This window comes from Sesamum indicum, linkage group LG10, assembly GCF_026168435.1.
Source record: "Sesamum indicum cultivar Baizhima isolate 11 linkage group LG10, ASM2616843v1, whole genome shotgun sequence".
Taxonomy (NCBI): domain Eukaryota; kingdom Viridiplantae; phylum Streptophyta; class Magnoliopsida; order Lamiales; family Pedaliaceae; genus Sesamum; species Sesamum indicum.
This window is the reverse complement of record NC_142666.1, coordinates 19,481,060-19,493,064: the sequence shown is the minus strand read 5'-3', so window position 1 is coordinate 19,493,064 and position 12,005 is coordinate 19,481,060. Positions and strand designations below refer to the sequence as shown.

General features: G+C 37.6%; 2 protein-coding genes across 2 annotated transcripts; one reads left to right on the top strand and one right to left on the bottom strand.

Moving 5' to 3' along the window:
* Window positions 1–356: 356 nt before the first annotated feature.
* Window positions 357–5,069, top strand: LOC105171610 (putative calcium-transporting ATPase 13, plasma membrane-type). The gene is made up of 3 exons (XM_011092773.3): window positions 357–629; window positions 1,388–4,705; window positions 4,806–5,069. Exon 2 carries the CDS (start codon window positions 1,429–1,431, stop codon window positions 4,378–4,380), a length of 2,952 nt encoding a protein of 983 aa, XP_011091075.2. The 5' UTR covers window positions 357–629; window positions 1,388–1,428; the 3' UTR covers window positions 4,381–4,705; window positions 4,806–5,069.
* A 1,770-nt stretch (window positions 5,070–6,839) lies between these two features.
* LOC105171611 (calcium-transporting ATPase 12, plasma membrane-type) lies at window positions 6,840–11,529 on the bottom strand. Its single transcript, XM_011092774.3, has 2 exons — window positions 8,157–11,529; window positions 6,840–7,208 (listed from the first exon to the last, which is right to left on the bottom strand). The coding sequence occupies exon 1, from the start codon at window positions 11,220–11,222 to the stop codon at window positions 8,211–8,213; it is 3,012 nt and encodes a 1,003-aa protein (XP_011091076.2). The 5' UTR covers window positions 11,223–11,529; the 3' UTR covers window positions 6,840–7,208; window positions 8,157–8,210.
* Between the last annotated feature and the right edge of the window lie 476 nt (window positions 11,530–12,005).

Genomic DNA, 12,005 nt, shown 5'->3' with positions numbered 1-12,005 from the left:
GCTTTTACATAAAGTGACTATTCCAAAAAATGAAAATACATGTAAAATACTAGTTCCCCTCCTGTTCCTTTACATCATTTGGAAGCTCAAAATACACTCCAAAAAAACTAAATTTAAAAAGAAGGGCATTGAGCAAATTCTGATTGGTTAAAGGAAACAGGAATCATCCTCAGTAAACTTATGAGCTTTTTTATTGTTTCTGTTTTTATATTGAACTATTAATAAAAAGTCTTTGTGGAAATAGCCATGAAGTTTCCAGCAGCTTAATGACAAATGCTGAACTATTTTTTTATGAAAAAGCTGGAGTTATTAGGATGCTATAGATATGTTTTTTCTTGTTATGCTGATATCACTATTGCATGATTTTGGTGTTGAACTTTACATGCTCTCTAAAGTATCAAACTTCGATATTTCTCCACCCACTCTGACTCATATATATACGGAGTAGAATAAATAAACTCCGAAACAACGTTAGCCTCATCCGGTTTACGCGGTTAGGAAAGGGGATTGACAGGTACAGTAACTAAAACCCATAAAAACATACAGTCCTCTGTTTTCGGCGTTTAAACTGAAAAAAACCACCACCTCTAACTCCACCATCAGGGCGGCGCATCCAGCTCAAATAACAGGTACCCTTCACTCACCTGAGATTTGTTGTTCAAATTCATGATCGATCTGTAGTTTAAAACTTATTCGTTTCGTCGTTGTAGTTATCGTCAATTCCCATCCTTCTCCTTTTTACTTATATTAAGAACGATCCAGTCGAGCTGGTGGAATTTTTGAGGGTGAGTTTGAGCCCGAATATATTAAAATGAACATGCATTCGGGCTTGAGGCCCAGTTGCTCAGCCGTGGCAGCTCCGGCAGCCATGGCTGGGGCAGCCAAGGCATCACATGCTCGGGCTGGGGTCGGGCCTGGGCCAGGGCCCGGCCTCAACATCTCCCATTTTTAGAGCTCAGGCTCTACCTAGCCTGAATTAGAAAGGAAAAAACTCAGCTTGCTAGCCATATTATGCTCCATACTCATTTAATTGATTAAATTAGTAATGTATTAAGTAATATATAAATATATCACTATAATATAAAAATAATTAAAAAATATAGGGAACCGAATTTGATGAGCTTGATTTTTCAGAACTCAAGCTTTGCTCCCTACACAATAATCGAAGTGTCACATAAGATTATGTTAAAAATAAAAAAAAAGCATAACATAAGAGGAAGAGTTAAACAAAAATCTTGGTGTAAATAATATATATAATATCAATATATTACTTAAAAAATAATAAAGCTCAAGAAGTTTCAAACTGACTTGTGTGTTCGAGTTTGCTATACTGCTTCCTATGTATACTCTTATATTTGCTATACTGCATTTCCCATTTCTTCAATAGGAAAACAGCCCCTGTCACATAGTGGAGCAAAGAATTGCTCAATGGCCTCATCGTCATTGTCAGTTTTACATTACAGACAACCGGAGCGTAAAAGTGTTACAAGGTACTATCAAATGCCGCCTGAAGTTCATGAGTATGTGATTGAGATGGGAACTGGTGATCAGCAGGGACTGGGGTCAGGTTCCTTTACTGTCGATCAATCAATGCTCAGTAAGCTTGTGAAGGAGAAAAGGAATGATGAGGTAGCTAGACTTGGAGGTGTTGAGGGACTAGCAATTTCTCTCAAAACTGATTTGCAGCAGGGAATAGGGGGTGATGTTGAAGATATTTCATGGAGAACAAAAGCCTTTGGTACCAATTCTTATGCTAAGCCACCTAAACAGGGCTTGTTCTCTTTTGTGTGGAAAGAACTCATTGATCCAACAATTCTCATCCTCTTAGTGTGTGCTGCAATGTTGCTTGGATTTGGCATCAAGGAATACGGGACTGAAAATGGCTGGTATGATGGTGGAAGCATACTTGTTGTTGTTTTTGTTGTTGTTTCTGTTTCAGCAGCTAGCAATTTTAGGCAGAACAAACAGTTAGACAAGCTTTCCAAGATCAGCAACGACATCTTGGTTAAAGTTGTGAGAAATGGAAGCCAGCAAAAGATTTCAATCTTTGACATTGTTGTTGGTGATGTTGTTTGTTTGTCAATTGGTGATCAAGTACCTGCTGATGGATTGTTCATGGAAGGACACTCTTTGCTAGTGAATGAATCTAGCATGACTGGGGTGAATGATTTTATTGAAGTTGATAAAGATCAGCACCCCTTCTTGCTTTCAGGCACAATGGTAGCTGATGGATATGCTAAAATGATGGTCACTTCTGTTGGAATCAACACAACTTGGGGTGAAATGATGAGCTCTGTTCATAGTGAATCCATTGAGCAGACACCCCTTCAAGCACGACTGAAGAAGTTCACTCTGTTAACAGGAATGTTTGGTCTAGTAGTCGGTTGCTTAGTTCTTGCTGCACTGTTGGTACGTTACTTCACTAGGACTACAACATATGACAATGGGAATAAAGAATTTAATGGCAGCAAGACTAAGGCTGAAGATGTGATCAATACCATTGTGGGAATAATAGCTACTGCTGTGACCATTGTAGTTGTTTCAATTCCTCAAGGTTTACCCTTGGCGGTGACCCTTACTCTTGCATACTCAATGAGAAGACTGATGGCTGATCGTGCATTGGTCAGAAAGCTCTCCGCTTGTGAGAAAATGGGCTCTGCAGCAACCATATGCATGGATACACCTGCTCTCTTACTGACTCAGATGGAAGTAACAAAGTCTGTTATTGGAGCAGAATCTATAGAAGGAAGAAGTTACACTTCAATTGCGGACAATGTTCTCCAACTACTGATCCAAGGGATCAGTCTCTCAAGAGGTAGTGTTCATAAGTTGTTCTCAGTTGCTCCAATGGACGATGCAATTCGCTCGTGGGCTGTTATGAAATTGAACATGGAAATGGACAACAACACACATGGTCTGTCGATTCTTGATGTTGAAGCATCCTGTCCTGAGAAGAAGAGAATAGGGATTTTAGTTGAAAGACAGCAAGATAATAGGTCAATGATCCATGTGCACTGGAGAGGGGATTTTGAGAGAATCCTGTCATCATGCTCACATTACTATGATAACTCTGGACAAGCTATAGTTCTTGATGATCAGCAGAGCGCGAGATTTCATCAAACAGCAAAAGATATGGCAGTTAGTGGTCTTCGATGCATTGCATTTGCCCATAAGCACCTTTCAGAAGAGGAGTATGAGAATGAAAGAGCACATCGAAAGGTTCCAGACAAGGATTTGATTCTGCTGGGATTCGTGGCACTGAGAGGTACCTGCCATCCTGATGTGAAGCAAGCTGTTGAAATTTGTCAACTCGCAGGGGTCAACGTCAAAATGATTACCGGAGAAAACATTTCTACAGCAAAAGCCATAGCCATCGAATGTGGAATACTGTCTCCCACACAACAAGTTAGTGAAGATGGATCCATAGTAACAGGTGAAGAATTTCGCAGGTACCAAGAAAATGTAAGAATGGAGATAGTTGAAAACATTAGCGTTATGGCAAGGTCATCTCCTTTAGACAAACTTTTATTGGTGCAATCCCTTAAACGGAGAGGCCATGTCGTTGCGTTAACTGGTGATGGAACAAATGATGCACCAGCATTGAGAGAAGCAGATATAGGACTTTCAATGGGAATTCAGGGCACTGAAATGGAAAAGGAGAGCTCAGATGTTATCATCCTGGATGATAATTTTGCTTCTATTGTCACAGTTGTGAAATGGGGAAGATGTGTGTACAACAACATTCAAAAATTCATCCAATTTCAGTTGACTGTAAATGTTGCAGCCATGGCAATCAACTTTGTGGCAGCTGTTTCAACTGGTGAAATACCATTAACACCAGCCCAGTTCCTGTGGGTGAATCTCATTATGGACACCTTGGGGGCTCTTGCCCTAGCTATTGGAGATCCGACTGATGAACTCATGAACAAGCCACCTATAGGTCAGTCCGACCCGCTCATCACCAACATCATGTGGAGAAACATAGTAGGTATAGCTTCATATCAGATAGCAGTGATCTTGGCCTTAAAGTTCAAGGGAAAATCAATATTTGGCAAGGATGGAAACATCGTTGACACACTTATCTTCACCACTTTTGTCCTCTTGCAAGTGTTCAATCAGTTCAATTCAAGGGAGCTCGAGGGGAAGAACATTTTCAAGGGAATACACAAGAATAAACTGTTCCTTGTAATCACCGGGATTACCATAGTTCTCCAAGTAATAATGGTTGAATTGTTGAATAAATTTGCACGTACAAAGAGGTTAGATTGGAAGCAATGGGGAGCCTGTATAGGAATTGCAGCTTTCTCTTGGCTGATTGGTTGGCTGGTCAAGTTTCTACCAGTTCCGAAGAAGCCAATCCTCGATAGCCTGATCATCTGAAACAGGGGACTCCAACGAAAGCTGTTCATTTAGAAGTTTGGATGCATACTAACACGTAGGATTCCTGAACCAGGATTCTCTTTAGATGTCCGGATGTTAACTGTTAGGAGGTTTTAGCACTTTGACATTCAAACAATCACAGTCATTCATGTATGATGGGATTCACCAGACAATCACAATCATCCATGTACATCTACAGTGAGCCACACGTGAATTCCGTCACATGAACGGACGTAATTGTAGTGCTAACAACTTCATTAGATGTCTGCTAACAAGTGTGATAAATGCTGGACCAGAATTGATGTGAAGAAAAAGGCCTAACAAGGTAACTATCCCTCTTCCCCACATTTACATATATCTATCTTTTTTGGTGAAAATCTTACTAGAATCCAAGACCTAATATCTCTCATATTCTTGGATTGCAGGATCAAGAATCCCCTAATTGGGATTAACAAGAGATGAAAGTCCTTCCAAATTTGGGCCATGTTCTTCCACTTTGAAGGGTGATTATCTCTTCTGTTTTCTTTCAATAAGGGGTGTTTTTATTCTTACATCAACTGGTGACCACAATGTAGAGCTCTGTTTATGTATCTTCTTCACACTTAAATTTCTGAAGTTCGGTAGTTTGTGTGGTACTGATTGCCTGTTTCTTGAGAATGATAATCATCATGCTTGAGTTTCTAGCTATATTTCCACATTTCCTTTATCCCTCATATTTAGTCCTAAGATTTAAGGAAATCTTCAAAATGAAGACCGAAACAACACATTCGCTCCTGAAATATTTGGGAGACAAGCAATACTCAAATAATTCTGTCAATCATCATTTTTTAATGTTTACTTGAAGATAGACTGCATATCAACTATACATTTATATGGTTATTAAATATAAATTATCGATCAATGATATCTTAATTTAATAGTTAAACCTGAATCCCACGAACAAGTTTGATATCATTGTTCAAGTTCCGCCCCGAATATATATGAGTTATTAAATTTTTATAAAAACAGGAAAAAAAACACAAAATTATTGAATTATTCATATGAAGTGAGGTATTCAAATCTTGAATTCATTAAACATGAATTATTAGTTTCTTACATCCGCCAATTATTCATGAATCTTGAATTTGACGTTCTCAAATTCAGAATATTTTATCATAGAACTTCAACTTTGCGACTTAAACAATAGTTTTATTAAGATTAAAGAGTTAGCAGTTGGCAACTTTCAGTTGGTGAAAAGCGAAAACAACGTAAATCGTATTCCGTACTGTTTTGATCAGATAGAAAAGGAAAGGAAAAGTAACTCACCAATCGCCTTCCACAGACTTGTCCTGCCTCGGTCAAAACGGTTGTCGAATTTTCAGCTCAGCTGCTGTCTGAATCGTGCGGGTGGCCCCTATTCTTGGTCAAAATCCCTACCTGCCCCAATTACTTTTGGAATTTTAACCTATCTGAAATTTTTGTGGTCCTTGAGATGAGATCGACGAGGTATCTTACAATTGGAATCTTGGGGCCCACCTCAATATTTTCTAAATGTTGATATTCCTGAAAATTACGGATGTGATTCTTTTTCTTTAAGTAAAATGAATGAATTATTATTAATTAAAATAAATTGATTAAATTATTTTTGTCAAATATCAATGTCTAATAAAAATTATTATAACAATTATATCCTGATCAATAATATCGAATAAACTAAATCTAATCAATACTTATTATGTAGCAGAAACAACATCCCACGTATATAGAGGAGTCCAAACCATGTGATCATGAGTCTCAACTTCGTCAACTATTACGCATGTAATCTAAAAGATGAAGGTTTTTTTTTTCCCACCTTACATTGATATTAGACAATTCTGGTAACTTTTCTTTATATATAGAAATAGTATTTATATAATTACATCAATATATAAATAAATTAAATTATACTTGTTTGATCAATACATTAATATAACAAGAAATAAAAATAAATTATAAAACAGTTGCATAGAAATTAAACAAATGACCACATGATTAATGAGATTCGAATTTACGACTTCAAACTTGTTCATAGAATCACAACCTTAATTGCTAGATTATATATGACTTTACTAAATAGATAATTACGATAAAAATAAAAAAAAATGACCAAATTGTTCCTCTAATTTAATATGCCGAATATAAAGAAAGAGTCCGATTGTCTAGGGACTGTTTGGGGAAATTCTTGAAAAGTATTTTTTAATTTTTGAATTTAGAAAAACACTTTTGAAATATTTGGATTGCCCACTTTTGCTTCTAAAACTACTAAAGAAGCATTGTTAACCCAAAATCTATAAGTTGATCTCGCCCATAAAATATTTTTCTGAAATACATCAAGATTTCTAAATCAACCAACAATTATCATTATAATATTCAATACGCAATAGATCAAAATTTCTGAATCAACAAACAAATTTAAAATAAATAAAGAAACAATTTCAAAGTAGACAAAAAAACAACATGCTATTATTAAAAATAAACTAAATACATATATTTATAAGACTCAAATTTGCAACCTCATGATTGCACGACCTCAACTTCACAACTCAACTATAAACAGCCAAAACCCTTACTATATTTAACATCATGTGAGGTCCAACTCCAACACAAATTTGATGATCAAACACATACAACAAGACAAGACAAGACTTGCACATTGCTATCTGTTCCCAATAACATCAAGTCCTATCCCATGATTACAACAAAACTCACCCTTAACTAATTATTCGAAACATAACAAACTTCCGGACCAAAAATTCTTGGTCAAAAACCACTACATTTCGAACACCGGTTTCCCGCTTCCTCATCCTGTCCTGTAATGAAAGAACATGGCAAAGCAGAAATCTTCAGACCAAACCGAGAGGTTTCATGTCGGTGTGTGTATATTGTTCAGATATTAAACGAAGAAATAGTCCAAAAATCACATAAAGTTCAGCTTTTTTGGCTGTGAAGATGTTGATCCTTTTGAAGAATGAAGTCCATATTCACAATCCAAATTTGTGAAAGAACATTTATACATCACAAATGGAACTGCCAATCTCAATTTCTCAACAGATTGACATGTAACATCATCTTCAAATTGATTGATTTAGTGGGTGTACGGCTAAACTTGTTAAATGATTGGGATAATTATATTTTTACCTCTTGCATCTATGATCTATTTACACAAATCACTCATATTTTGTTAAAAAATTATACATACACCCACTAGAAACGTCGACATTATTTACACAAAACATCCTTATTTTTTGGAACATTACATATACATCCCAAAAAATATCAACATCATTACGCAAATTACCCCTACTTTTGGCTGTAAGTGGTGGTTTTTGTAATTACTCAAAAGATGAGGGTGGTTTATGTAAATAAACCATAGATAAGGGGTGTAAATGTAATTGTCCCTAAATGATTTTATAAGTCCATATGTGTTATAGCGTATTCTAAGAGTTTATAAGATGTTGAATTATATTGTTAAAATATAAGTTCTTTTTTGAAAAAATAAGATGATGGGGCCTATAAAATGTTAGTAATAATTATCAACTAAAAACTCCCTTACATTTTGTAATAGAGCTTGTACAAAATCCTGACATCTTATTTTGGGTCTTGTATGATTTTTGTATGAAACATTTACCAAATACTTCATAACATGTGATAAGTTTTTAACATTTTATAAGATATTTCAAAGAGTTTATAAACTTACCCAAACACACTCTTAATGCAATCAAAACTGATTTAGACAAGAATTTGGAAAGAAAAATTACCTATTCGGACCCTTTTTCTTTAGATGAATTCTGGTCCAACCACATTGTACTCTGTCAAGATCGAGTTGTCATTAGGACACGTCTAAGTATCCGAGGGAGAAAATTGAAGATGGTCTCCGTATCTGGAACTGGTATGTACTTGATGAGACAGCCAAATGGCCAAGAAACCGCTGCAATGACTATGCATGCCGCCCATTGCACCCAATTCAACTTCTCTGTACGTGCAAACTTATTCAGAAACTCCACCAAAATAACCTGAAGAATGACAATCATGCAAGTGAGTCCTATAAACAATCTGTTCTTGAGAATTCCCTTGAAAACATTCTTCTCCTCAAGCTGCCTTGCATTGAACAGATTGAACACATGACAGAGCACAAATGTGTTAAAAACAAGTGTGTCAACTGCCTTTTCATGGACCCCAAAGATTGATTTGCCTTTGAACATTAAGGCCAAGATAGCTGTTATTTGGTAAGAAGCTTGGCCTATAATGTTTCTCCACATGATGTTGGTGATAAGTGGGTCGGAACGACTGATAGGTCGCTTTTTCATGAGTTCTGTGTTTGGTTCCTCAGCAGCCAATGCAAGAGCAGCCAATGTGTTCATAGTAACATCGACCCATAGCAGTTGGGCTGGTGTTAATGGCATCTTGCCAACCGAAATTGCTGCCACAATGTTGATTGCTAGGGCAGATGCATATAACGTAAGGTTGAACTGAGTGTGTTTCTGGATGTTGTTGTAAACACATCGACCCCATTTAAGAATTTGGGCAACTGAAGCAAAATTGTTGTCCAAGATGACGATATCTGAACTCTCTTTCACCACTTTGGTCTGGATCCCCACTGAAATTCCCACATTGGCTTCATGTAAACACGGAGAATCATTTAGGCTGTTGCCAACCACTGCAACTACATGGCCAATCTCTTTTAGACACTTCACTGCTAGGAGTTTGTCTACATAACAAGACCTTGACATTACCCTAATACAGTCAACTTTAACCAATCTTTCTTTGTCTGTGTAGTTGCGGAATTCTACACCTTTCACCATTGATCCATCATCCACACCTTGGTTTGGTGGAAGTATGCCGCTCTCCATGCTGATGGCTTTTGCCAATGACGCATTTCCTCCTGTAATTAGTTTGACGCTGATCCCTGCCTGTTGGCAAATTTCAACAGCTTCCTTAAAACTGGGGCTACGAAGAATTTTCAGGCCAAAGATTCCCAAGAGAACCAAACCGGTGTTGGGAATACCGTGATTTGTCACTTCATTCTGATACGCATCTTGTGAGATCTGCTTATGCGCGAATGCAATAGATTGATGGCTATTAGCAGCCATATCTTCTATTATTTGCTGAAATCTTTCCCTCTCTTGATCATCAAGAGTAACAATATTTCCAGTTGCGTCCTGGTAATGTGAGCATGATGAGAGAATTATTTCAGCATCCCCCTTCCAATGAGCATGGAATGTTTCGTCTGACTGATTTTTAATTAGAACACCTATTTTCTTTTCAGGGCAGGAAGCTTCCAAGTCCAGAACTGAGAAATCTCTTGTGTTGATGTTCATTTCCATGTTCAGTTTCAGGACAGCCCATGAATGAATTGCATCGTCAGTGGTAGTAACTGTGAGAAACTGTTGAACAGTACTGCTTTTGGTGAGACTGATCCCTTGGAACAACATTTGCAGAACATTAGATGCTATTGGAGAGTGACCTCTTGCTTCTACCCAATCTTTTCCTATCAAGCACTTGATCACCTTCATCTCATTTGACGTAAGAATATCAGTTAAATCTGTGCATATGGTTGTAACACAGCTCACTGCCTCAAATGCAGGAAGGTTCCTCACCATTGTCTGATGATCGCCCTTCATTCTGTCAGTGGAATATGCCAGAACGTATGCAACTGCCAACGGCAATTCTTCAGGTATCGCAACAACCAAAATAGACACAACAGCAGCAACAATTCTCAGAAGGTCGTTGATCACATCAACTGCTTTAGTCTTCCCGGGAACGAACTCTATTGTCCCATCTTCATTCTTTGTATGCCCTGTGAAGTAACGCACCAATAGAATGACAAGTACCATTACAACTGAACTTAAACCAATAAAACCGAGAGAAGAGGCCAGCTTGTTTAACCGTGTCTCAAGAGGCGTTTCCTCCCGTGAATCTACAGAGACTGAGCTCATAAGCAAACCACCCCATTCCGTGTTCAATCCAACAGAGACAACAAGCATTTTAGCACATCCCTCAGCTACTTTGGTACCTGAAAGCAAGAATGGATTTTGATCTTTATTGACTTCAACATGATCGCTCTGCCCTGTCATGCTAGATTCATCAACTTGCAAAGAATACCCTTCCACAAACAGGCCGTCAGCGGGAATTTGATCGCCCATCTTCAAGCAAATAACATCTCCAACAACGATATCGAATACCGACACTTGCCGCCTCCTTCCACTTCTGATGACAACTACAGGGAAATCCTCACACCCCTTCTCCAATTTTTTCTTCTGCCAGAAATCAGCCGTGGCACGAACCGAAATTACAACAAAAACAGCAAGAAACATACTGCCACCATTATACCAACCTTCTTTAGGCCCATCTGCCTTGATACCAAGTCCGAGGGACAGCGCAGCGCAAACCAGAAGGATGAGAGTTATTACATCCTGGGAAGCTTCCCAAACAAAATGGAAGAAGCTCTTCGTAGGTGGCTTTACGACAGTATTACTCCCGAAAGTCTCCTTTCTACGCGAAATATCTTGAGAACTCCCACCAATTCCATCTCGCAAATGGGTTTTGAGAGCATCAGCTATACCTTCAACACCACCAAGTGTAGCAAGCAAGGTCAGGTCTTTTTCCCTGACAATCGAACTGAGGTCAGACCCATCAGCAGCGGAGAAGCCGGAACCCGAACGCTGAAGCTCAATCACAATATTGTGGCTTTCATCGTGTGTGCGATGGAAGCCAGTAATGCTTGTGGGCTCTGGTTTTCTGTAGAAAAAAGCTGAAGATGAGGAAGCCATTAAACCATTTTTCCCTCCACTGCCCGGCGATGAAGTCTGTTTCGTTCCCTCCATTGGGGCTTCAAAGGCAGTGGCCTCCAAGAATTGGCGAGCAGCTAAATCGAGCAATGAGAGAATTCACGGGCTGATTAAGCTAGCTAGATGGTTTCAGGGATGGCGTAGCGCCGATATCTGTTCCATCAGTGTAGCAAGCTCCGTCCGGCAAGTTGACTTCGTGGTTGACAAAGAGGAAAGAAACAAGGAGAGTAGTGAGGATCAGAGCAAGCAGGATTAACAGAACTGGATCTTTAGGAATTTTTCATAACATCTACAAAAACATTTAATACATAATTACAGGATTAAGAGATAAGTACTTAAAATTTTTAATTAATAAATAAATAAATTGTAAATATTTACAACAATTATATTTAAAAACAAAAAAAAGGAAGAAAGAATGAAAAAGAGAGAAAGAGACGTATATATGAAACCGCCCACCCTCAATTAAAAGCGCGCACACACACACACAAACACACGCCCACACACAAAGACATTCGGCCGATGCGAACAGGTAAGGGAAAATTATATTTAAATTAGTATTAATTTTTATAATTATATTATTTAGTTAATATCTTTATTAATTATAGATTATTATATCCAATTTAATATTTAATCAAAAAGCTTTATCAATTCGAGTAATTATAAATTAATGATCAGTAAATGTCTCAATTGAATTAAGATTGTTATAATTAATGATTTAAATTATTTAATTTATTAGATTTAAAAATTTCAATTTATTCAATTTAACTGAATTGATTAACCAGATATTTAATTATATTGGTAGATGTTTAATTAGCTCTT